Here is a 23,529-nt window from a genome sequence, read left to right as displayed (position 1 = left end):
TTGAAGCTCTCAACTGCATTTCTTATTGTTTATTTATTGTTGATTGACATTTTCAGCTCTAAAATATCTGTTTGGTTCTTTTTAATGATTTCTACCTCCTTACTGAATTTCTCATTCAGGCCTTTCATCGTTTGCCCCATTTCATTAAACTGTCTCTGTATTATCTTGCATCAAATTGAGTTTCCTTAGGATCATTATTTTGAATTCTATTTCTGGCATTGTATAGATTTCCCTCGGATCATTATCTGTTTCTGGAGAACTATTGTCTTCTTTTGCACGGTGTCATGCTTCCTTGCTTCTTCTTGTTTCCCGTGTCCTTATGTTGGCATCTGCACATCTGATATAAATATAATAGTCCCTTCTTCTTTATAGAGTAGATTTTCTTAGAAAATAATTGGGGTTTTTTGTTTTCTTTTTTTAAAGAAGGAATATAGAGCATCACTTGGCTTGTTGCTTTGACTTTGGTTCTGGGTGAGCCTAGAAGTGTAAACTCTGAATGATTTTTTTGGCTTTAATCAATGTTAGCATTATCTGTAAGTGCCAAAGTTGTCTCGTGTTCAGCAGTTCCTGGAACTTTAAAGTGAATGTGGGCTTCTTGGAGAATGTATTATATATCTTCAGTCCCCAGAGAGATGAGAGTTGAGTGTCAGTCACTCTTGGGTTTGTGATGGCCAGAGCCTCCTTCTTGGTGGTAAGGGACACAGAGGAGGCTGTCTCTTTGACCCACTGAGTAAACCTAAGTGATGCTATGGCAGTGGCTCTAGGAATGTATGATGTAGATGAGAGCTTCCTCGGGTCCCGATTGGAGAATGTGACTGGTGTTAGGACATATAGCAGCAAAAGCACTAGTCCCAGAACTGAGAGATCTGGAGGGGATGTTGCTCACATCCTACAGGGCGACTGCAAGGTTTCCTGAGGATTTTAAACTTGCAGGAGTGGGTCTGGAGAGGTATAATGCAGGCAGGTTCTTCTTTACGTCCTACAGGGTAGATTCCAGTGAGTCCAAGGAATCCAGCAGTCAGCAACTTGGTGCTGCAGGATTCAGTGGGATTGCTACCCAGGTCTCACAGGGTGAAAGCTGGTTCTATTGGGGCTTGTGGACTGCTAGCCACCAGTTTAACCCAGAAAAATGCAGACAGAGCTCTCCAGATACCGCAAATCAGTTTGAGTCACTATTCAGGTTGTAACACCAACATTGACGATCTCAAATCTGCAAGACACAGGTGGAACTGTCCTGAATTCCCATACAGCATTCAAGGGTGATGCTGGAGCTTATGCCCTGGGCTCCCAGCACTGTAACCTGTCCTCTGTTCTTGTCCTCTCACATTTTTATGGGCTTACGCTGGTGCTTGCACCAGTAAGACAAGGGGAATCCCCCTACCTCATACTGAGTGGGCAAGTGTGGCTCCATGTCTTATGCCTAGAACATCTACCATTGAAAGGCACTGGGGGTCCACTCTCCACCCTGAAAAGTGGCCTCTCACTGGCTCCGGTATCTTCTGGTAGCAGCAGGGCTGCCAGCCATCTCCCAAGGCAGAACAGAGTTCAGTAGTAGCTGTACGACAGCAAATTAGAGTCTGACACTTTGGGAAGAGGGAGGCAATGTTGGTTTGCTTTTCAGAGCAAAGTCGTCTGCTAGATCCCAGGCAGCTGTCTAGGTTGTACTTGAAGTCAGTGAGGACTGTGGAATTCTCCTAAAGTCAGGGCTGTTAGTATGTATTGCTGGCAGGGGCCATGCTGCCTTCTTACTTTTTCCAGTAAGATGGCATTCCCCAGCTAGAGCAGGTGGCATAGGAGCTGCAGCTGGTGGTGGCATGTCTGTCCTCTCTCTCTGCTGGCTTACAGAGTCTCCACGCTGTTCCATCACTTCTTTACTGAAGATTTCCCCCAATAATTCCCCTGGAAGCACGGTCTTTCCTTTGTTGTTCTGGTTTTTCTGCAGCTGAGGCAGGTGCAAGCTTCTCTCTATTCAGCCATCACAGATGATCTGTCTCATTTCTTAAATCTAATCACTGAATTTGCATATATATTTTTTCTTTGCAAATATATGTTATTTGAATTGTATTCATGGGCAAGATTTAGCTGTAATTTTCCCTTTTTAAAATGTTCTTATCTGGTCTTGATATTCACATAATATTAGCCTCATAAATTAGGGTGACTGGGGGAAGAAGAGAGGGAGGGAGGGAAGTATGGTTATCTTCTTAGCCCTATACCTATGAAATACATGAAATCTGTTCTCTTTATATTACTAAAAAAGAAAAACAAAAAATTACTCATTCTTATTTCTGCTTTTTTCTTTTTTTATTTTCTGAAAGAGTTTGTAGAAAATTAAAACATTTTTCTTTGGTGTTTGGTAGAACTTGTAGATTTAAAAAACAATTGGTGCTAGAAATTTATTAAATACTGATTCAACTTCTGTTGTAGTTATTAGACACTTCATGTTTCCTAGTTGTTTTTAAATTGGTTTCGTTATTTGTGTTTGACCATTCTACCTGATTGCAGTTACTGGCATAAGTAGACTGCAATATGCTCTTATCCTTTTAATTGTGTTACATTTATCTGTATTCTTTATAGTTCCTAATATTTTTGTATCTGTGATTTCTCTATATTTTTCTGGAACAGTTTTGCCAAAGGTTTTCCAGTTATATTAATATTTTAATTAAACTCTAGCTGGTTGATACTTCCTTGTATTTTATCTCATTTAATTTTGCTCTTTTTTATTTCCTCAAATTAAGGATATTCCCTTGTGTTCTTTAACTTCTAAAATTGAAAATTTATCTCATGATTTTGAATTTTTAAAAATTTTTTATTACATAAACTTAAAGCAAAAATTTCTATATACCACCTTGAAAACACCTCCAGAATAACTCATTGATAATTATTATCATTCATTTCCTTTATGCTTTTTTATTTGATCTGTGAAATACATAGAAATATGAATTTTAATTTTAAATATTTAGCTATGAGTTACATTTTTGTTTCAGTTTATAGTTTTAAGATATTGTGGTCAGATAGCATGTTCTAGAAAATACTAATGCTGTGAAATCTGTTCTTGTCTGCCTATTGTTTAACATATGATCTGTTTTTAGAAATGTTCCAAGTACATGTATGCATGACAGGAAATGTATTCTCCAATTTTTAACTTCAGAATTGTATTTTTAAATCTTTCCTATTATTTCAGATCTTTGAAAATTTGGTCAATCATTTTATGAGAAAAATATTTTTCAGAAAAAGCTATGCTTTGGTAAATTTATCAATGTGTCCCTATCATCTTATCAGTGTTTGACTTTATACATGAAGTTATTTTCTTAAATCAATATGATGTTAGAATTGTTATGTCTTCCTGATGAGTCTTTTATTATTATGAAAAGTCCATCTTTATTTCTAGGACTGCTTTTGGCTCTCAAGTTAATTTTTTTCTGATATCAGTGTTGATGTATCTGGTATTGATTTATCTATGCATATTTTGCACATATACATATTTTTTCTGATATGAATATACTAAAAAGGTTTTCATTAATATAATGTCTAATATGTCCTTTTCCATCCCCTTATGCTTATAAAATGTATCTAGATGATTTTTTAGTCTAGTCTGACATTATGTGCCTCTTAGTGGTGAATCCAGTTTATATATTTATATTAATTTCAACCATCTAATTTTATCCATATATTTTCTCTGTTCTTTCAGTTTCTTTATTTTGATTTGATTCATTCTATTTTTAATGTCTACTGGAATACCAGTTACATGCTACATCTTTTAAATTCAATTCTTTAGAAATTACGACATAGTTTTAGCTTTATTGAGGTATAATCGATAATCAAAACATTGTATACCTTTAATTTACACATCTTTAAAGGGTTGGTCACACGCATACACCTGTGATACTATCACCACAATCAAGATGCTAAACACACCCATCACCTCCAAAAATATACTGGTATTCATTTTTGTTTTTGTTTGAAGAGCACTGAACATGGGATCTACTGTGTTAACATATTTTAATGTGCATGTACCATATTATTAGCTGTAGATGTTATTTTGTACATCAGATCTCTAGAACTTACTCATCTAATGTAATAGAAACTATATACCCATTGTAAAATAGTTCCTCATTTGCCTCCTCACAGCCATTGGAAACCAGCATTCTAGTCCCTGCTTTTATGAACTTGGCTATTTTAGATATCACAGACAAGTAAAATCATGTAGCATTTATCTTTCAGTGACTGACTTACTGCACTAATTGGAATGACCTCTAGATTTATACTATTGTTACAAATGGCAGGATTTACTTTTTTTTTTTTTTTTTACAGGCAGAGTTAGACAGTGAGAGAGAAAGAGACAGAGAGAAAGGTCTTCCTTCCACTGGTTCACCCCGAAATGTCCACTACGGCCAGCGTGCTACGCCGATCCGAAGCCAGGAGTCAGTTGCCCCCTCCTAGTCTCCCATGCGAGTGAAGGGTCCAAGCACTTGGGCCATCCTCCACTGCCTTCCCGGGCCACAGCAGAGAGCTGGACTGGAAGAGGGGCAACCGGGACTAGAGCCCAGGGTGCCGGCGCCACAGGCAGAGGATTAGCTTAGTGAGCCGCAGCGCTGGCCGATTTACTTTGTTTTTAAGGCTGAATATTATGCAGTTGTGTGTATATACCACATATTCTTTAACCCTGGACAGTCATTTAGATTGTTTCCATAATTTAGCTATTGTAAATGTGTTTCAGTAAACATAGAGTTGCAGATAATATTTCAAGACCTTATTTTGATTCTTTTGGATAAATACTCAGCATTGCTAGATCATATGATTCTATCTTCAGTTTCTTAGGGGCCTCCATACTATTTTCTATCGTGATTATATTGTTCTACATTCCTACCAATAGTGTATAAGAATTCCAATTTCACACCAGTGCTTGGTATCTTTTATTTTTAATAGCATCCTAAGAGATGTGGGGCAACATCTCATTATACTTTTGATCTGCATTTCCTTGGTGATTAGTAATGTTGAACATCTTTTCATATACCTGATGTCCATTTGTATATCTTTAGAGAAATGTCTATTTCAGTGTTTTGTTTTACTATAAGTTAATGTTTTTAAAATGTCCACATTACATAAAGCAATCTTGAGAGTCAATACAATCCCTATTAAAATGTCAATGACACTTTTTACGGAAAAAAAAAAAAAGAAGACAAGATGACTAAAGAGATTTCTGTTTTCATACTCCCAAAGAAACAATGATTTTGACACTATTCATAGGCAGGAATACCTCTCTAGAAATCTGGGAGATAAGTGGAGAGATTTCAACATGCTATTTGAGCAACAAATCCAAAAATCAATACATTAAGAACGGTAAGAAGAACAGATTCACTTTGCCTGTGTCACTTCTCCAAAAGCAACACAGCTCAGTGCCAAGACTGATACTTTCAACCTATAAATTTACCCACAAGGAAAGATGAGAGTGAAGGAAGAGCTTGGCTTCCCAGCCTCTCAGGACATTAGCCTAAAGGCTCACTTCAACCTTGCCTCACTCAGATCACTGAGGACATTGTCATGAATGAATAGTTTGGGGGACCTATGGAAAGAGGGGAAAGGTGGGGGCCCACAGAAGACGTAATGCAGATCTCAAAAAACAGTAAGTGTGCAGGACTCCATGAAGAGACCCACTAATGAGCCCTATGAGATTCCTCAACTGAAGCCTTCCCAACACTCAACAAGCATCCCCAGCAATTCACCCACACCACCATTATGACTTATATGAGCACCCACAAATGGTGTGTCTGCATTTCTAGGGAAGGCATGAGCAACCCTTCACAGATAGCAAGCACAGCACCTCCACAGAGGCCTTAGAGACAACACATGGATCTCAGTAGCCCATTCAACTCTGTGAGATTGGGAGAAGCCCACAAGTTCAAGCCCTTCAGGGAACTATCCTAGGGAAACTAAGCAGGAGGCCTCGGTATCTGACTTAAAAAGAAAGTCTACACAATCCTAAGGTTTTTCTCTCATACACAAAGAGATAACAAATAGAGTGGGCAGGCATATCCAAAAGAAAAGGTCAGAGGAGCCCCAGAAGTCTCTAACCAGGCCAACATTTTTCTCCCAAGCCAGTCAGTTTATAAAGACTGAAGGCAGGGACTTGTTTTGAAATGGCAAGAGCAACAAGAGAAAACTTTAAAGCAAAGGAAGAAATCAAAGAAACATAACCTGAACCAGGAACAAAATAAAACTATGGTGCTTGGCCTCAGAGAAGCAAAGAACTCTGAATTTCCTGATAAATAACTCAAAATGATGATCTTAAAGAAGCTCAGTGAGCTACAAGAGAACACAGATAACATTAACTAGGTGAAATCAGAAGCAGAATACATGAATAAAATGAGAAGTTCAGTAGTGCAGAAACCATAAGAAAAGAGCCAAACAAATTCTGTAACTAAATAATCCAATGACTGAAATGAAAAATTCATTGGCGAAATCATCAGCTGATTCAATGAAACCGGAGAGTCTGCAGACTGAAAAACAGATAGCTTGAAATTATCCAGTCAGAGGAACAGAAAGTAAAACGAATGAAAAATGTTGAAGACAGCCTACATGATTTATAGGATGCTATCAAATGAAATAATATGTGTTATTAGGAAAGCTACAGAATGGGCAGAGAAAAAGAGAAGCATGATTACTTCAGGAAGTAATAACAGAAAACTCGCCCGTATCTGGATATAGAAATGACATCCATATCCATGATGCCCAGTGACCCCTGAACAGTCTACAAATCAAAATATTTTCTTCATCAAGATAAATTATAATGAAATTCTAAAAAAATTAGAGGCATAAATTTGAAAGCAATAAGAGAAAATCAATTTGCCATGTAGAAAAGAACCCTCAATGAGATTATTTGCAGATTTCTCAGAGGAAATCTTGCAAATCAGGAGAGAGTATAGGAATGATGTATTCATTGTAATGACAGAAAAAAACCTGCCAGCTGAGAACGCTCTATCCAGAAAAGCTATACCTAAAAAATTAAGGAGATAAACAAAAGCTGAGGGAGTTCGTAACCAATAGACAATACAATAAATGATAAAAGGAGTCTTCAAGATTAAATGAAAGGATGCAAAATAGCAACATGAAACCATATGAATGTATAAAACTTATAGGCAAGGTAAGTATATAGTCAAATCCAGAATGCTCAAATACTGTAATGGTGGTGTGTAACTCACTTTTAACACTAGGTAAAAGTTAAAAGACAAATGTAGTAAAAAATAACTACAGCTAAAACAATTAATAGATATGCACTATAAAAATATGTAAATAGTAGATCTAAAACATAAAATGTGGGAATGGGAAAAGTAAAAGTATATTTTTTGCATGAAATCAAAATTAAATTTTGACAGTTCAAAACATATTAATATCCACACATGTGCACACACACATGTAGAATTTTATGTAAGCTTTATGATGATCACACAAAGCAAAAACCTATAATAGACACACAGAAGATAAATAGAAAGGAATTAAATTATACCACTGAAAAAATAATTAAATCACAGAGGAAGACAACAAGAGAGGAAGAAAGGAACTATGAAAGATAAAACAATGAGCAAAATGAAAGAAAGCCCTATTTACTAACATTTATTTTAAGATAAAATTGCCCAATTAAAAGAGTGGATAAATATATAATAAAAACATATAACTATATGCTGCCTCCAGGAGGCACTGCAGACTTAAAGGCACGCATAAGTTGAAAATGTAGGAATATAAAAAGGATATTTCATGCAAATGATAACTACACTTTGAGCAGACTTTAAGCCAAAAACTGACACAGGAGACAAAAATGGACATTATGTAATGATAAAGGGATCAATTCATCAAGAGCATATAATATTTCTAAATATATATGCACATATATCATAGCACATAAACACATATAGCAAATATTAACAGAACTGAAAGGAGAATTACACAGCAATACAAAGTTAGCAGACTTTACTTTCAACATTGGATAGACCAGTGGACCTCACATACGTATACAAGACATTGCATCCAACAACAGCAAAATAATATTTTCCTCAAATGCATACAGAACATACTACAGCATAGTTCACATGTTATGTGACAAGTCCTAACAAATTTGATAAGATTAAAATCACATCAAGCATCTTTTCCAGTTATCATGGTACAAAATTAGCAATCAAAAGCAAGAAGAAAATTAGAACATTCGCAAGTATATGGAAATTAAAACTGCCTCTTAAGCAACCAGCGGATCAAAAAGAAATCAAAAGAGAAATAAAAAATAGCTTGAGGCAAACAAAAATGGAAACATAGCAAACTAAATCTATGGTTTGCAGCAAAGGCAGTTCTAAGTGAGAAGTTATTAGAAGCAAACACCCATGTTAATAAAAAGAAATATCTCAAATAGGAATCCTAACTTTATACCTCAAGGAACTAAAAGAAAGATGAACAAACTAAACCCAAAATCAGCAGAAAGACGAAAACAATAAAAATTAGACCAGAAATGAATGAAATGGAGATGAGAAGAAAAGTAGAAAAAATAGGTGAAGCCAGGAGCCAGGAGCTTCAGGGCCCCGAACACTTGGACTGTCTTACATTGCTTCTCCCAGGCCATAAGCAGGGAGCTGGATAGGAAATGCAGTAGCTGGGATAGGAACTGGCACCCATATGGGATGCCACTGTTGTAGGAGGTGAGTTTACCTGCTCAGTCACAACACCAGCCCCTACTGAGTTCATTCTTAGTGTGCAATTTTTTTAAAGCTATACATTCTACTTATATTTTCTGGAGATTATTGTTATCCTTTTAAATCATGTATTTAAACATTTTACATCATTTCTGGGATTAATATCAGTTATCATTTTTAACATTTCACAAAAACTTAAAAATTTCAACATACTTTCACTTAAACCTAGCAAGAACCTCACCTTTCATTTTGAAATTGTCTACATGTTTTGTTTCCAAATGTAAAACAATAGCTTTTAATCACAAATAAGTCACATGATTATTTACACTTGATTGTAAATTTGATTGCCTTTGCCTTTACCCTTTTAGTTATATCCAATACTCTTGTCTTTTTCTGTTTTTTTTTTTTAATGCAACTAGAATATATTTGTGAGCAGTTCTTTCAGAGAGCATGTGCAGGTGGTAAACATCCCGAATGGCAGGCTGATTATTTTACCCTTTCCTTTGAATACTGCCTTGGCTGTACTTATGAATGGTTCCTCACTGTAGGTCTCTTGAGGATTCCGCGTTTTATTTGAACTGTAGACTCATTAAAAGGCCCTGAGCAGAAGACAGACATGATCTGACCTAAGAAGTCGGAGGGTCTCCTTAGCGGCTATGTTGAGAACAGTCTTGAGGGGTTGGAGAGCAGGTGCAGAGAGGACAGCTGGAGCAGCTGTCCCAGCAAGGGCTGACCATGGCTTAGACCAGGAAAATAGCAGTAGAGGAGGTGAGAAGGGAGCAGATGTTAACTACATTAGAGATATGTTAATTACTTTAAAATTGTTTTCATAAATGACTTGGATTTTCTGACAGATTGGAAGAAGAGTATAAGAAAACAAGAATTGTCAGGGTGTCTGGCCTGCTCCACTGGAAGTGTAGTCTTGCCAGCAGCTAGAGTTGGCATGCAACAGTTTGGAGGAAAAGCACGGGAGCACGTCTGGGGACATGTTGAGTTTGACACATCCGTTACCATAATTCACAACCTATCCCTTTTAGCTTATTCCTTTTAAAAGGCTCAAGAATTAAAGAATATTGTGAAGCAATCCAGCTTTATTTTCTCAGAATTTGATGACTAATTTTCATATAACTTGACAATAACTAATCTTTACTATCAAGCCTAATTCTTTAAACTTATTTCCTTGGATACAACTCTCTTTGGAATCCACCTAAGTATATGTAACATTTAATTTTAAAATAATTACCCTGATCAGTATAAGTGGGTTGGAAGCAAATATGACTGGCATTTGGTAAGCAGCAACTTGCTGATATGAACGTAAATATACAAACAGCTTAGGAAATAGTATTTAAAATGTGGATGAGGCCAGTAAATTTTACAGTAAGATTAGAGTGTATTAGTCATTTGAGTGAGTTATTTAGTTGATGGTCAATTAAAACAGTTTTTACGTGCTGTAAAATTGCTCAAAAAGGAGAATGAACCATATTACTCTTCAACTGTCAGTATTGAGAGTGACTGTTTATCCAAATTGTCATCACCCTTAGTGTTGTCAAACTTTGTAATCCTTTTCTTGAGTGAAGGAAAGGAAAGATGTCCTGTTAAAATTTAGATTTTGAAATTTATCACTTAAGTGAGCATTTTTCATACATTCACTGGGTATTTGATTTGGCTACTTTATACTGAAATATATCTAGGGTATATCAAAGTCCGGTGTATTTGTTATCTAGGCAGCTTAGGATCATTTAAAAAAAAATCACTAATTTATTTGAAATTAAGGGAAGGTGGGAGGGAGCCAGAGAAACAAAAAGGGGGAGAGAGAGAGAGAAAGAGTGTTCCCAAATGCTGGGTCATTCCTCAAATGTCCCCAGTAGCCAGGGCTGGGCCAGGTCAAAGCAGGAAGCTGGAACTCAAGCCACAGTGCTCGTATGGGTAGCAGAGACCTAACTACTAGAGCCACCACCTGCTATCAGGGTTTGCAAAATGCTATAATTGGGAGTGGATCTGGGACTTGAGCCCAGGCACTCCAAGAAGGATGAAGGGCATTATCATCTTAGCTACTACATGAAACGCATGCCCTAAGTTCATTGTTGGAAAATCATTTGCACAGTCATTATGTTTTTATTGACTTTAACTGATATTCACTATACTGCCATCTGTTGTTTTCTGTGTTTAGGAATTATTTGGAACTTGTTGCAAAATCTATTCAAGAGTGGGTCACAGAACAAGAAGCTATATACCAGGAATCTAAAATGGCTGATGAAATCACTAGGACCAAGGCTGAGTTGGAATTGAAAAGTTCGACTAGCACCAAAATCTTTGCTCTCCCCAGCAAAATTTTTAGCCTTAAAAAATCCAAAAGTAAGTAACCAGTTCAACTTATGCCTAGAAATAAGTTCAAAGGCATTACCCAACTCCTAATTTAACCAAAATGATGAATATTTCAGGTTTACAAAGAATTACCCACAAAATTCCTGTGACTATTTAATTTTTCTGATACATAGAATAGCCACATTCTAAATACAATGAGACAGTGCCTGAGTGGGATAACAGACTATTTGGCTTATATTGACCCCACTTCCTAAAAATCTAGAAGATAAAATCTGTTGTGTAGATCAAATGTTATATGTAATGGAAATGTCAAATGTCTTCACAGGTAGGTTTGGTAGCTTAAGACAGCTAAGATTTGTTGACAATATAGGATGTAAATTCAGAGTTAGTAGTACTTCCTTAGAATAATTATAGATTACAAAAGCAAAATTAAAGCAACAGATTCTTTAGAACAACAAACAGAAGAGTCCTAACACTAACTGAGACTTTGAACCCAGAGATAAAGAGAAAAGGGATTTTTGGAGGCTTGTGGCAGGGATTTGGATAAATATAATGTTGTTTTTGTAGTAAATTTCCATGGTTGGGGGACTATAGGAGGGAGGGATAAGAGGGTGACAAAGAAACTAAAGTAGATTTTTAGGAAGATTCTAGATAAAAATTAGAAAAATAAGGTAATTCATTTGGAAAATGGGATATTTCATTGGATTTGTGCAAAGGAAATGGACTCCTTGTCAATAATATTATTTATGATAGCCAAAGTTAAGAGTACCTTATCATAAAGAAGCAAAGCTATATAATTTTTCATTGATGTGAATATAAATTAGTATAACCATTATGAAAGATAGTATGGAGAAATCCTCAGAAATCTGAAAATGGATCTACCATATGACCCAGCCATTCAACTCCTGGGAATGTACCCAAAAGAAATGAAATCAGCATATGAAAGAGTTATCTGTACCCTCATGTTCACAGCAGCTCAACTCACAAAAGCTAAAATATGGAATCAACCCAGATGTCTGTCATCTGATGACTGGATAAAAAAAGAATGTGGTATAGATACATGACGGAATATTGCTCAGACATAAAAAAGAATGAAATCCTGTCTTTTGCAAGAAATTGGTTATAACTAGAGATTATTATGTTTAGTGAAACAAGATAGTACCAAAAAGACGCATATCGTATGTTTTCCCTGATTTGCGGAAACTAATAAATAGAACAGAAAATATGTAATGTATATGAGTGAAATTTATATTTTAAGACTTGATTATTGTTTACAATCCTTATACTGTTGAGGAACAGTTTTTTTTTTTTCTACTTACTACTTGTTGAATTCTGTATTTAGTGGGGGGTTAAGCCTGAGGTTCTAAAGAAAACTGAAAGGTATGACATTGTAAAAGTTAAAAGAAAAATAAGAAAAAAAAAAAAAAGGAGGAGGGAGGGTGGGAAGAATCATTATGCTCTTAAAACTGTCTATATGAAATAGATGGAATTTGCTTCCTATATATATGAAATAGATGAATATATAAAAATTTAAAGAAAAGGAAAAAAAAGCAAAGCTTTTAATTTCCAAAGGTTTTGCAACTTTTGTCAGTTATCGGGGGAGTCTGTACATGGCTTGACAGTAAAGTGAAACTTAGCTAACCAAGTTGTTGATGAGTCATTTTCCATATCTGCCTAGTTGGTTGTACAAGGATACTTCAAAAAGTCTATGGGAAAAAAAATTAAAACATCAGTTTGCTTTGGTGGAAGAAAAAGCTTGAAATCCATAGCACATGTTTTTCACAAGCTTTTTGAAGTGCTTTCCTATAGTCCATCAGCTCAGTCTTCCTTCTAATGAAGGCCCATCAGGTCAACGCTAAGAATCTAGAAAAATGAACAGCTCTATACAAAACAGAGAAGTAAGGCTGCGCTTTCACACTCATGTCCAGGGCCCTACTTGTCAATTAGTAGGAAAAATTATGAATTCACTGTCTTTTGTTTTATAATGCTACTAAGCAGACCAATATCTTAGTATCTACTGGAAATCAAAATAAAGGGAGAGGGTCAATTTGAGACTGGAATGCAGCTGGTAGATTTTTTATTCAGTTTGAGGTCTCTCAAGTCAAGAAAGAGGCAAGCCTTCAAAACAGAGTGACTAGGGTGGTGAGAGAAAAGTTTCAATATGGAAGGAAAAATAAGATTTGCTCTGTGTGTTCTGGGAGTGCGAACCTTGGATTAGTTAAGTGACAGCTTTAGGGAGAGAGATTCCAGTTCAATAAAAGAAAGAACTAAGAAAGGAATGCACTGTTTCCAGAGGCAGTGAGAACCCTATTATTGAAGTTGTTCAGATGGGAGATGGGAAGGAGGAATTCAGGGATGGATGAATATAATAGATGAACAGGTAGGTGAATGCAATAGCCTAAGAGATGCCTTCCCACCTAGAGATCAGGTCCTTCTGTGATGCCTTATTGAAAGGAGTTAAGAAGTCTATTTTTCTCTGGTTATAGGTAATAAAGGAATCAGCAAAACAGAAATATCAGATCAAGAAAAAGAAAAGGAAAAGGAAAGAGAGAAGGAAAAGAATCCTTTCATTTTAGAAGGCTCTCTTAAGGTAACACAAACTGAGACAAATGACACTGATTAATCACAAATAGAAAATCTTATGGTGGGGAGTTTGTGTGGTGTAATAAGAAACAAGCTTTTTGCTAAATCCTCAGGTATAACTGAATCTGCAATGAAAGGATGATCTGTCCAACAAAGCCTATCTTCTATCAGATGTTAACTCTTTAAAGAAATTCTATCTTTTTTACATAACCACTATCCAAGGCAATGCCTTGTTCATCCTTGATATACTCTATTGTTGCAGGTGTTTTTTTCTTTGCATATCTTATTTGAAATTTTAAGTTTAAAAAGTAACATATGCTTTAATAATAAATCAAAAATGCCCTGGTTATCCTCAGGCTCTGAGATAAGAAATACTGAAGTTCTGATATGACCTCTGCTCATATGCAGAGAGTTTTGGGTTTATGATTTAGAATTGGTTTGGTTTTTTAACTCTGCCATGTGCTTTCTTTCTTTTAGCAACTGTTATCAGTAGATATGTATTGAATAGAGTATGTGTCTCCACCCAAAAGGCATCCACTGAGATATAATCCCCAATATGGTGGTACTCAGAGATGGAGCCTTTAGGAGGGAATTGGGTCATGAGTGTAGAGTTCTCGCAAATGGGACAAGTGCCCTTCTAATAAGAGGCCAGAATGAAGCCAGCTCAGTCTCTATCCACCACGCGAGGCCGGCAGTCTGCACTCATCCAGCCTCCAGAACAATGAGACGTTGGCTTGCTCTTTATAAGCCACCCAGCCTGCAGTGCTTTTTCATAGCAACCACAACTGACTGGGGTAGAAATTAGTGACAGGAGTGAGGTGCTGCTGTAATAAACACCTAGAAATGTGGAAGCGGCTTTGTATTTGCGTACTGGATAGAGGCTGAAAGAGTTTTGAAGTATGAGGGTACTTCCAAAACTTGTGGAAAATGTAATTTTAAAAGTTTATCTTAGTGAAAAAAATTAAATTCCACGCATAATCATTTGTGCTAGAAGCTGCGATTGTCATGAGGGAACTTTTAAAAGTGATTCTGAAAAGGGGGAAAGGGAGCTGTAAAGAAAGCTTTTCTATTCTTAGGAAAAAAAAAAAAAAAACAAAGAATCACACACAGAGTACTGGTGAAATATGCCTCCATCTAAAGGTCATTCTGATGAGGCCTCAGAAGGAAATGTGGAACATGATATTGGCCAGTGGAGTGAAGACCATTCTTGTTATAAAGACAAAAACCTTGACTTCATTGTAGCTGTTCCTAGTACTTTTTGGATGATAGAACTTGCGAAAAATGAAACTGAATGTTTAGCTGAGGAGTTTTCTTTTTTGTTTGTTTGTTTTTAGAAGGTTTTTATTTAATGAATACAAATTTCATATGTACAACTTTTAGGAATATAGTGGCTCTTCCCCCCATTCCTGTCCTCCCACCCCCTCTTCCATACCACCTCCTATTCCTTCTCCCATTCCATTATTCATTAAGATGTGTCTTTAATTGACTTTATATACAGAAGACCAACTCTATACTAAGTAAAGATTTCAACGGTTTGAGTCCACACAGACACACAAAATTATAAAATACAGTTTGAAGACAAGTTTTACCTAAGTTAATTTCCACAGTACACCTCATTAAGATCAGAGGTCCTACATGGGGAGCAAGTACACAGTGACTCCTGTTGTTCATTTAACAATTGACACTCTTATTTTTTATGTCAGTGACCGACCACCCAAGGCTCTTGACATGAGCTTCTAAGGCTATGGAAGCTTTTTGAGTCCACAAGCTCCATCGGTATTTGGACAGGGTCATAAGCAAAGTGGGAATTCTCTCCTCTCTTCAGAGAAACGTACATCCTTCTTTGATGGCCCCTTCTTTCCACTGGGGTCTCACTCACAGAGATCCTTCTTGAGGACAGTTTTTGCCACTGTGTCTTGGCTTTCCATGCCTGAAATCTGAGCAGTTTTCTAAGAACAGTGCTGAAGGAACAACTTGGTTCCTCCAAACTGCTTATAGTAAAATGTGAGGAGAGAAAAGGCTTAAAGATGGCGTTATTAAGACAGGGGAAACCACTGTTAATATTTAAAAAATCACCAGTTTATACATATTGCAAAAATTGAGAAAGCATGTTCTGAAGAGAATACTAAGTGGCGGCCAAGTGACCATTTGATAAAAAGATTAGTACAGGATTAAATGATGAAATTAATCAGCTACTCCAGCAAGAATATTGCCAGGGTATACTGAGGAAGAGGAGATGAGAAGGAAGGAAGAAAGGTCAAACCTGGGATTTTACAGCACAGGGCCCAGCAGGTATTTCACTGCAAATGTGCTCTATCTGCAAAAAACAATAAGCCCGGACAGATAGACAGACATCACATAATCTGACTTGTATGTGGAGTCTAAAAAAATAGGTGATCTCATAGAATTTACAAATACAGAGGCTGGGGAGCGATAGGGAAATATTGGTTGATGAATACTAGGTTATAGCTATATAAGAGTGGACGTTCTGGGGCCCTAGTGCACCATAGGGTGACTGTAGATAATGTTGATGTGCTGTATATTTCTCTACTTTTAAGAAAATGAAAACCTGGAATGCAGAACATCAGATGTTTTCATTATAAAAAAATGTTAAATGCTTGAAAAGATAAATGTATTTAACCTGACTGGATATTACACAACATATACAAGTAGTAAAAAAACACTTTGGACCTCATAAAAATATATAAATTTTATATATTTGTTAAATATCTAAAAATAAATTCAAAAAAATATTCTTAGTTTAAAGAAAATGAACAAGGGAAGAATGACTCTGAAGGTGATTCAGAATTGTTGACAGAGGCAACATATGGATGCCGGTTTGTGTCCCAGCTGCTCTACTTCCTATCTGGCTCCCTGCTAATGACCTGGGAAAACAGGGGAAGATGGCCCAAGTCTTGGGCCCCTGCACACATGTGGGAGACCTGGGGGAGGCTCCTGGCTCCTGGCTCCTAGCTCCTGGCTCCTGGCCCCTGGCTTCAGTCTGGCCCAGCCCCAGCCATTGTGACCATCTGGGGAGTGAACCAGCAAATGGAAGTTCTCTCCCTCCTTCTCTATAACTTTGAGTTTCTCTTTTTTTAAGATTTATTTTTATTTATTTTAAAAAGTTAGAGAGAGAGGTAGAGACAGAGAGAGAGAGAGAGGTCTCCCATCCACTGGTTCACTCCCCAGATGGCCACAATGGCCGGAGCTGCACCAATCTGAAGCCAGGAGCCAGGAGCTTCTTCCAGGACTCCCATGTGGGTGCAGGGGCCCAAGGACTTGGGCCATCTTCTACTGCTATTCCAAGGCAAAAGCAGAGAGCTGGATTGGAAGAGGAGCAGTTTCTTAAAAGAAAAATGAGGGAGAGAGGAAGGAAAGAAGGAAGGAAGGGGGGAGGAGAGAGGGAGGGAGAAGAAGAAATTGTTAGGGCTGTGTCCACAGTTTCAGAAGGTAGAAGGCATCATCTCACTTTGGACAGACCAGATGCCTCCACCCTAAGCCATGGGGAATTAATCCCTGTTCAGCAGAACCCTGAGTCCAGCACCCTCACCCAGCAGAGCTTCAGGGGTGGGACCATCACTCCAGTGAGGCTGGAAGATGGGGCCACACGTCAGTGAGCCTGCAGGGCAGAACGGGGAACCAAAGAAAGCCCGGGGCCTGGGTCTGTTGAAGACGGCCTGGACCTGGCATCCACTAGAGAATGAGGTTCTGGGAGTCAGTCTGGAACCTGTGTCCCCAGGGGCTGGCCTGGCACTGACTAGATCTGGAGGCTGGAACCACCGGTGCTCACCTGACACCTGAGTGGGCTTAGAGGATAGATCCGCAGATGCTAGCCTGGAGTCTGACTGCAGAGGCTTGTCTGGTGTTGAAGAACTCGGGGGTCCTGGTCAGCAGAGGCCAGCTTGGAGCTGGGAATGCAGATGCCAGCTTGGCCCTAGACAAGTCCTGCAAGCTGGCCTGTGTGGGTCCAGGCAAAGACTGGGAACATTCTGAAGGCTGTGTCATAGCAGCAGGCATGGCAGTGGGGCAGGCCCAGAGGCTTAACCCACAGATACCACAGATACAGTCTTAGGTTGTGGGGACCTACCTGTCACTGGGCTTTACTGGGACAAAGTTTCCACAGAGTAGAGACATTCACTTCCCTCTACTTCCCCACACAGAAGAGATCTCTCTCCCTGCTCTGCTGCCTGAGTTTGGGGCATGATTGACACAAGGAATGCATGCCTGTCCTCCTATTTTCTTCAATGCATGTTTTCTTATTTCTGTGCTACTTATACAAGTGCTATACCCTCCACCTGGTTTCCTTAGTTCTTGTGGAGGTATTTCCATACCATTCCAGTTTATTATGAAAGCATGAAAGTGAACAGCCACATGAAGAGGTACAGGGGTGAAGGTCCAGGAGGGACCCAAGCATAGGAGCTCCTGTCCCTGCGCGGCGGGAATATGTCACCCTCGTGGAATGTGGATGTGAGCGCTGACCGAGAAGCTCTCCAAACCCTGTCATTAGGGGGTCTTAGGGAGGTTTCATCATTTAGGTTTGATCAATCGTCACCTCACTCTCTAGCTCCTCTCCCTCTCCTGGAGGTTGGGGAGCGTGGCTGAAGGTTGGAAGCTTATAATCAAGGTGTGATCTATCTAGTGCCCAGCTCCACCCCCCACCCTGCCCAGAAGCTATAGAAGAGGCGGCCAAGAGCTGTCTCCTTGAAACAAAAGATGAGCCTATCTCTCGTGAAATTTCAGGGGATTTAGAGCTCTCTGCCAGGAACCAGGAATGCAGAGCAAGCATCTATTTCTTATTATATCACAATATCGCAGTTGCTATTAAACTCAGTTTTTACTTTTCTGAAAATTGGCTTTATTTTTGCCTTATTCATTAAGAGAATAGTTTCCATCTATAATATTATTGGTTGGCTATTTTATTTCATCTTGGCATTCTCAGGATATTGTACCACATTTCCCTTGTGGAGACTGTGGCTTCTAATGAATTGATTGGCAATCTGCTTTGTCATTCTCTTACAAGCAGTTTATCTTTTCTCTCTGGATGCTTTGAAAATATTCAGTGATGTGCTGGTGAGCATTTAGCACAAGTTCCCTACAAAAACAAAATGGTGCATATGTGTACACCTACAATTTTATTTTATATTTTGCTGATATATGAGATATATATATATAGTTTATAAATAATAATAAAGCATACAATGCTTTGTATTACAAATTCTACAAGCCAACTGATTCTAAATGATGTTTTTTTGATTTTTGTTAAATTCTTGTATCCTTAGCAAACCTGTGATTACAATTAACCAGCAACTGTAAATCCAATATGAATACTAATTGACATTTTCAGTTATGTTAACAAGTAAGTCAAAAGTGAATCAACCAAGAGCCATGTCTCACATGAGATATTTTGCTGAATGAAAAAATCACTTTGGAATAGTGGAAGACTATTTCCTCATTTGTTTGTGCTAGTTAAAATGTAACAACTACCAACATGACACCCTTTTTAATATTAATGTTATTAATATTTCTCCATCACTTTCTTAAATTTCAATAATCATAATTTGCTGATATCTGTAACATAAATATTTTCCCATTGACTGATGTCAAGCTCCCAATGTTGTATCATTGAATGCCAAGTTGGAAGCAATATGGAGTAGCATATTATTATACAATTTAGTGTTTCTACAATACAGACACAACTCACATAAATAACCTCATGAATATAGATAGCAATGAAATGTAACTAAATAATTATGTGCTGGTGATTTAAGAGTATCTATTGCCTCTGCTTTAATATTTTACTTGAATGTGCATTCGTATAATTTACTTTTTGATGACCTTGTAATTTAACAGCTGGCTCATAAAATTCCTAAAAGTTTAACAATAAACTCTTAAAAGTCAGTATGAGTAAGTTCCAGCACACCACAGTTATTACCTACTTTTGATTCATTGGCTTTCCTGGATATTGGTATTACTGTCTTTCATCAACTCAAAATGTCTCAGCCATAAAGTGTTGCCTTGCAGAAGTCCTATTCCATTTCCAAGAGGTCTTTCGAATTCACATTGTCATTTTGATACTCTTCTCTTTCTCACTTATACTTTCGATACTTCCTTTTATTTATTTAAAATTATTTTATGCTCTCTATTTGGTAATTCCAGTATATGAAGTACTTTGCAGATATCATTTAACAATTTGTTTCTTAAGGTTCTTTCTCAACATTGGCTTATTTCCTTGTGTTTTGTGATTTTCATTTATGAACTAATATCAATTTATAGCTTTTTGAAAATAACATTTTAAGGCAATGTGCATTTTGGTCACAAATCTGTTGAGAACAGGCTTGTGTTTATAAATTCTCACAGGTCGTTCCCCAACCCCTAATAAGATCCAAAAAGCAGACTAGAATGCCCTTATTCTTCCTCTATGGGAAAGAATTTTTTTCCAGTTCACCCAATGAAGATGTCATTTTTTAAAAGATTTATTCTTATTTATTTGAAAGGCTGAGTTAGGGAGAGAGACACACAGAGAGACGTCTTCCATCTGCTAATTCACTCTCCAAATGGCCACAACAGCAGGACTGGGCCAGGCTGAAGCCAGGAGCCAGGAGATTCTTCCGGGTCTCCCACATGGGTGCAAGGGCCCAAGGACTTGGGCCATCTTCCAGTGCTTTCCCAGGCCATTTGCAGGGAGCTAGATTGATGGTTGAGTAGCCAGGACTCAAACCACCACCCATAATAGGATGCCAGTGCCACAGGCAATAGTTTTACCCACTATGCCACAGCCCTGGCTCAAGGAGCTAGGCCAATCAGAAGCCAGAAGCCAAGAGCATCTCCCATGTGGGTGCAGGGGCTCAAGGATTTGGGCCATCTCTTACTGCTTTCCCAGGCCATAGCAGGGATCTAGATCAGAAGTGGAGCATCTGGGATTAGAACTGGCGCCCATATGGAATGCCAGCACTGCAAGCGGTGGCTTTATCCACTATGCCACAGCACGGACCCTGGTGTTACTTCTATCTTACTGAGTTTTGTTATCCAGTATGCAACCTCCTGCCTCCCCTTTCCCCAACCTTTCCCAGCTCTAGTAATCACCAGCGTAACTTCAGAGAGCTTTTTATTTTGGAATTTACACATAGGAGAGAGAACATTTGGTGTTTGTCTTCCTGAGTCCAGCTTATTTCACTTAACAAAATGATCTTCAGTTCCATCCTTATTGCTGCAAATATCAGTGTTTCAATCTTTTTTTATTCCACTGTGTATATTTACCTAATTTCTTTAACCATTCATTCATCAATAAACCTCTAGGTTGATACCATGTCTTGGGATACTTTGAGTAGTGTTGCCATGAGAAGTGGTATAGCTGGGTCATATGGTAGATCTATTTTTAACTTTTTGAGGAATCTTCATAATGGCTACACTAATGTACATTCCTGCATTTGTAACTTTCTGTCTTTTTTATATTAGCCATCTAATTGAAGTGAGATGATGATTCATTCTGGTTTTGACTTGTATTTTTCTGATAGCCAGTGATATTGAGGATGTTTTCATGTATTTTTTGGCCATTTGTATTTCTTTTTTGAGAAATGTGTATTCATATCATTGGCCCATTTCTTAACTGGTTGTTCATTTTGTTGTTGTTGAATTTTATTTCCTTACCTATTCTGTATATTAACCCTTTGTCAGACAAATAGTTTACAAATATTTTCTCAAATTCTGTTGATTGTCTCATCACTCTGCTGGTTTCCTCTGCTGTGCAAGAGCTTCTTAATTTGATATAGTTTTGTTTGTCTATTTTTTACTTCTGTTGCCTGCGCTTCTGAGCTCTTATCTAAAAAAATATTGCCTGTTCTGAAATCTTTAGGCATTTCTCCTGTGTTTTCTTACAGTAGTTTCACAATATCAGGTCTTAAATGTAAAAACTTCATCTATTTTCAGTTGACTTTTGTATAGGGTAAGAGGCAGGGATCAAATTTCAATTTCTGCTTCTGGATATCCAGTTTTCCCAAAACATTTATTGAAGAGGCTGTCCCTTCTCCAGGGTGTGGTTTTGGTGACTTTGTCAAAGATCTGTTGGCTGGAGATGCATGGATGCACTTCTGGGCTCTCTATTCTGCTCCACGGATCTATTTGTTTATGCCAGTACCATTTTGCTTTGGTTACAGTTGCTCTGCAGTGTATCTTGAAATCTGGTACTATGGTTCCTCTAGCTTTATTTGTTTGTTCAGGGTTTCTTTGACTAGTCAGGAGTTCTTGTGTTTCCATACGGATTTTAGGATTGTTTTTCTGGATATGTGAAGAATGTCACTGGTGTTTTTATGGGGATTATATTGAATCTGTAGATTGCTATGGGTAGCTTAATATTAATATTATATAGTGTTAATTATCCCAGTCCGATGTCATGAGAGGCCTTTCCTGTTTCCATTTCGCTCATTAGTGTTTTGTAATTTTCTTTGTAAAAGCCTTTTACATACTTGGTTAAATTTATTTCAAGGCATGTTTGTAGCTATTATGTATCAGTTGCTTTTATAAAAATTTTTGACAAGTTAGTTACTGATACATAAAAATGCTTTTGCAGATTCAACTAATATAGAGAAAGAAGGAAGACAGGGCAATCAGCTAAGAAGCTCCTGCACCAGTCTAGACTAAAGATAAAAAAGACCTAAACTAAGGAAATCACAAAAGAGGATGAGAGAGGAAGCTGAAGCGGAGAGAGCTCTCTGAGGAGAATGGACAGGATTTAGTGTGCAGAAGTTGGATGAGAGAGAGAGGAACCAAGATGACTCCTAGGTTTCCGACGCAGTACTGTGATTTGTCAGAGATACCACTTAAAAAATCGTGTTAGATAATCTGCAAAAGGATCCTTAAAGGAACCCACATCTAGATTGTTTCAAACATCTGCTGAATGTCTTAAATGTGTTTGTAGGCATGGAAAGAAGAACAGGAGCGCTTAGCAGAAGAGGAACGCATGAAGGAAGAGAAGAAGGCAGAAAAGAAGAATAAAGACATTGGTAAAAAGCAAGGCAAGGAAAAAGTTGAGAGAGAAGATAGTAGGGCTTTGAAGAAAAAATATTCTTTCAAGGATAAAGTCAAAGAGGTCCCAGAAGTCACAGAGGAGCCTGTCCAGCAACCAGAGCCTGAGAAAGTTTACGCGGTAAAATCAATTCTCTAAAATGTGTCTTTGGGCTGTCCTTCATTGTTTTGAGGAAACGTGGCTTCTGTGGAAGCATACAACCCCCTTGCCTTCACCACCACCATATCTTCTGATATGATGAGTTCAAGCATCTATTCTACCCTTTGATATCTGGAACCTTCTTTGTAGCCAATCACCAAGATAGGAACACCCTCTGGCCAGCTTTCCTTGTATGCTGTGAAGCTAGGTTACTAAGGTCAACCACACATGTAAATTTGTCACAAAAGCATTCATTTAGGCGTCTAAAAATAAGGGACTGTGCTAGGAAAACGTGAAGACCAAGGTTGATTTTATCTGTCTCAGAAATAGAATTTGCTGAGTAATTTGGCTGCCTCTCTGCAAAGCACCCATATTCCTTGGTTGCATGTTTCTATAAAACCAGCTCTTCCTCATCAGGCTACCATAAGAAAAACCCAGCTGGAAAGAAACATTACAGGCCCCGTCCTTTGTAGCTACTACTCTAGACCCTTGTTCTCCAGTTAGCAAGAATCAGGGTCTCCTAGGGATCCATTCACAACGTTTAAGTAAACAGGGTCCTTTGCAAATGATTGCTTGAAGTGCAAAAGTGTCAAGATACCTTAGTCCATCAGCTCCATTTGCACTGAAACTCAACAGCAGCAAGTGAGAATTCAACTTCTTACACCATAGGACAGTAGTACAATGATTTGATTTGGACTAGGTTGTAAGGCTACTCCAATGAGCACAGTTCAAATTTCAGACCCCCTTTCATTCTGCTTATCACTGTAACATCATAGAAGGCTGTAA

The 23,529-nt window shown here is 37.9% G+C and overlaps 1 protein-coding gene across 1 annotated transcript in view; it reads left to right on the top strand.

The window, feature by feature from the left end:
- Positions 1-23,529, top strand: part of SPAG17 (sperm associated antigen 17) — a 249,496-nt gene that overhangs the window by 125,824 nt on the left and 100,143 nt on the right. The window contains exons 19-21 of the mRNA XM_062193510.1: positions 10,846-11,030; positions 13,487-13,590; positions 22,498-22,725. Of these exons, the coding sequence (XP_062049494.1) occupies positions 10,846-11,030; positions 13,487-13,590; positions 22,498-22,725 (517 nt within the window). The remainder of the gene's footprint in view (positions 1-10,845; positions 11,031-13,486; positions 13,591-22,497; positions 22,726-23,529) is intronic.

The sequence above is a fragment of the Lepus europaeus genome, chromosome 5, assembly GCF_033115175.1.
Source record: "Lepus europaeus isolate LE1 chromosome 5, mLepTim1.pri, whole genome shotgun sequence".
In the NCBI taxonomy this organism is placed as follows: domain Eukaryota; kingdom Metazoa; phylum Chordata; class Mammalia; order Lagomorpha; family Leporidae; genus Lepus; species Lepus europaeus.
This window is presented reverse-complemented; position numbering and strand designations above follow the sequence as displayed.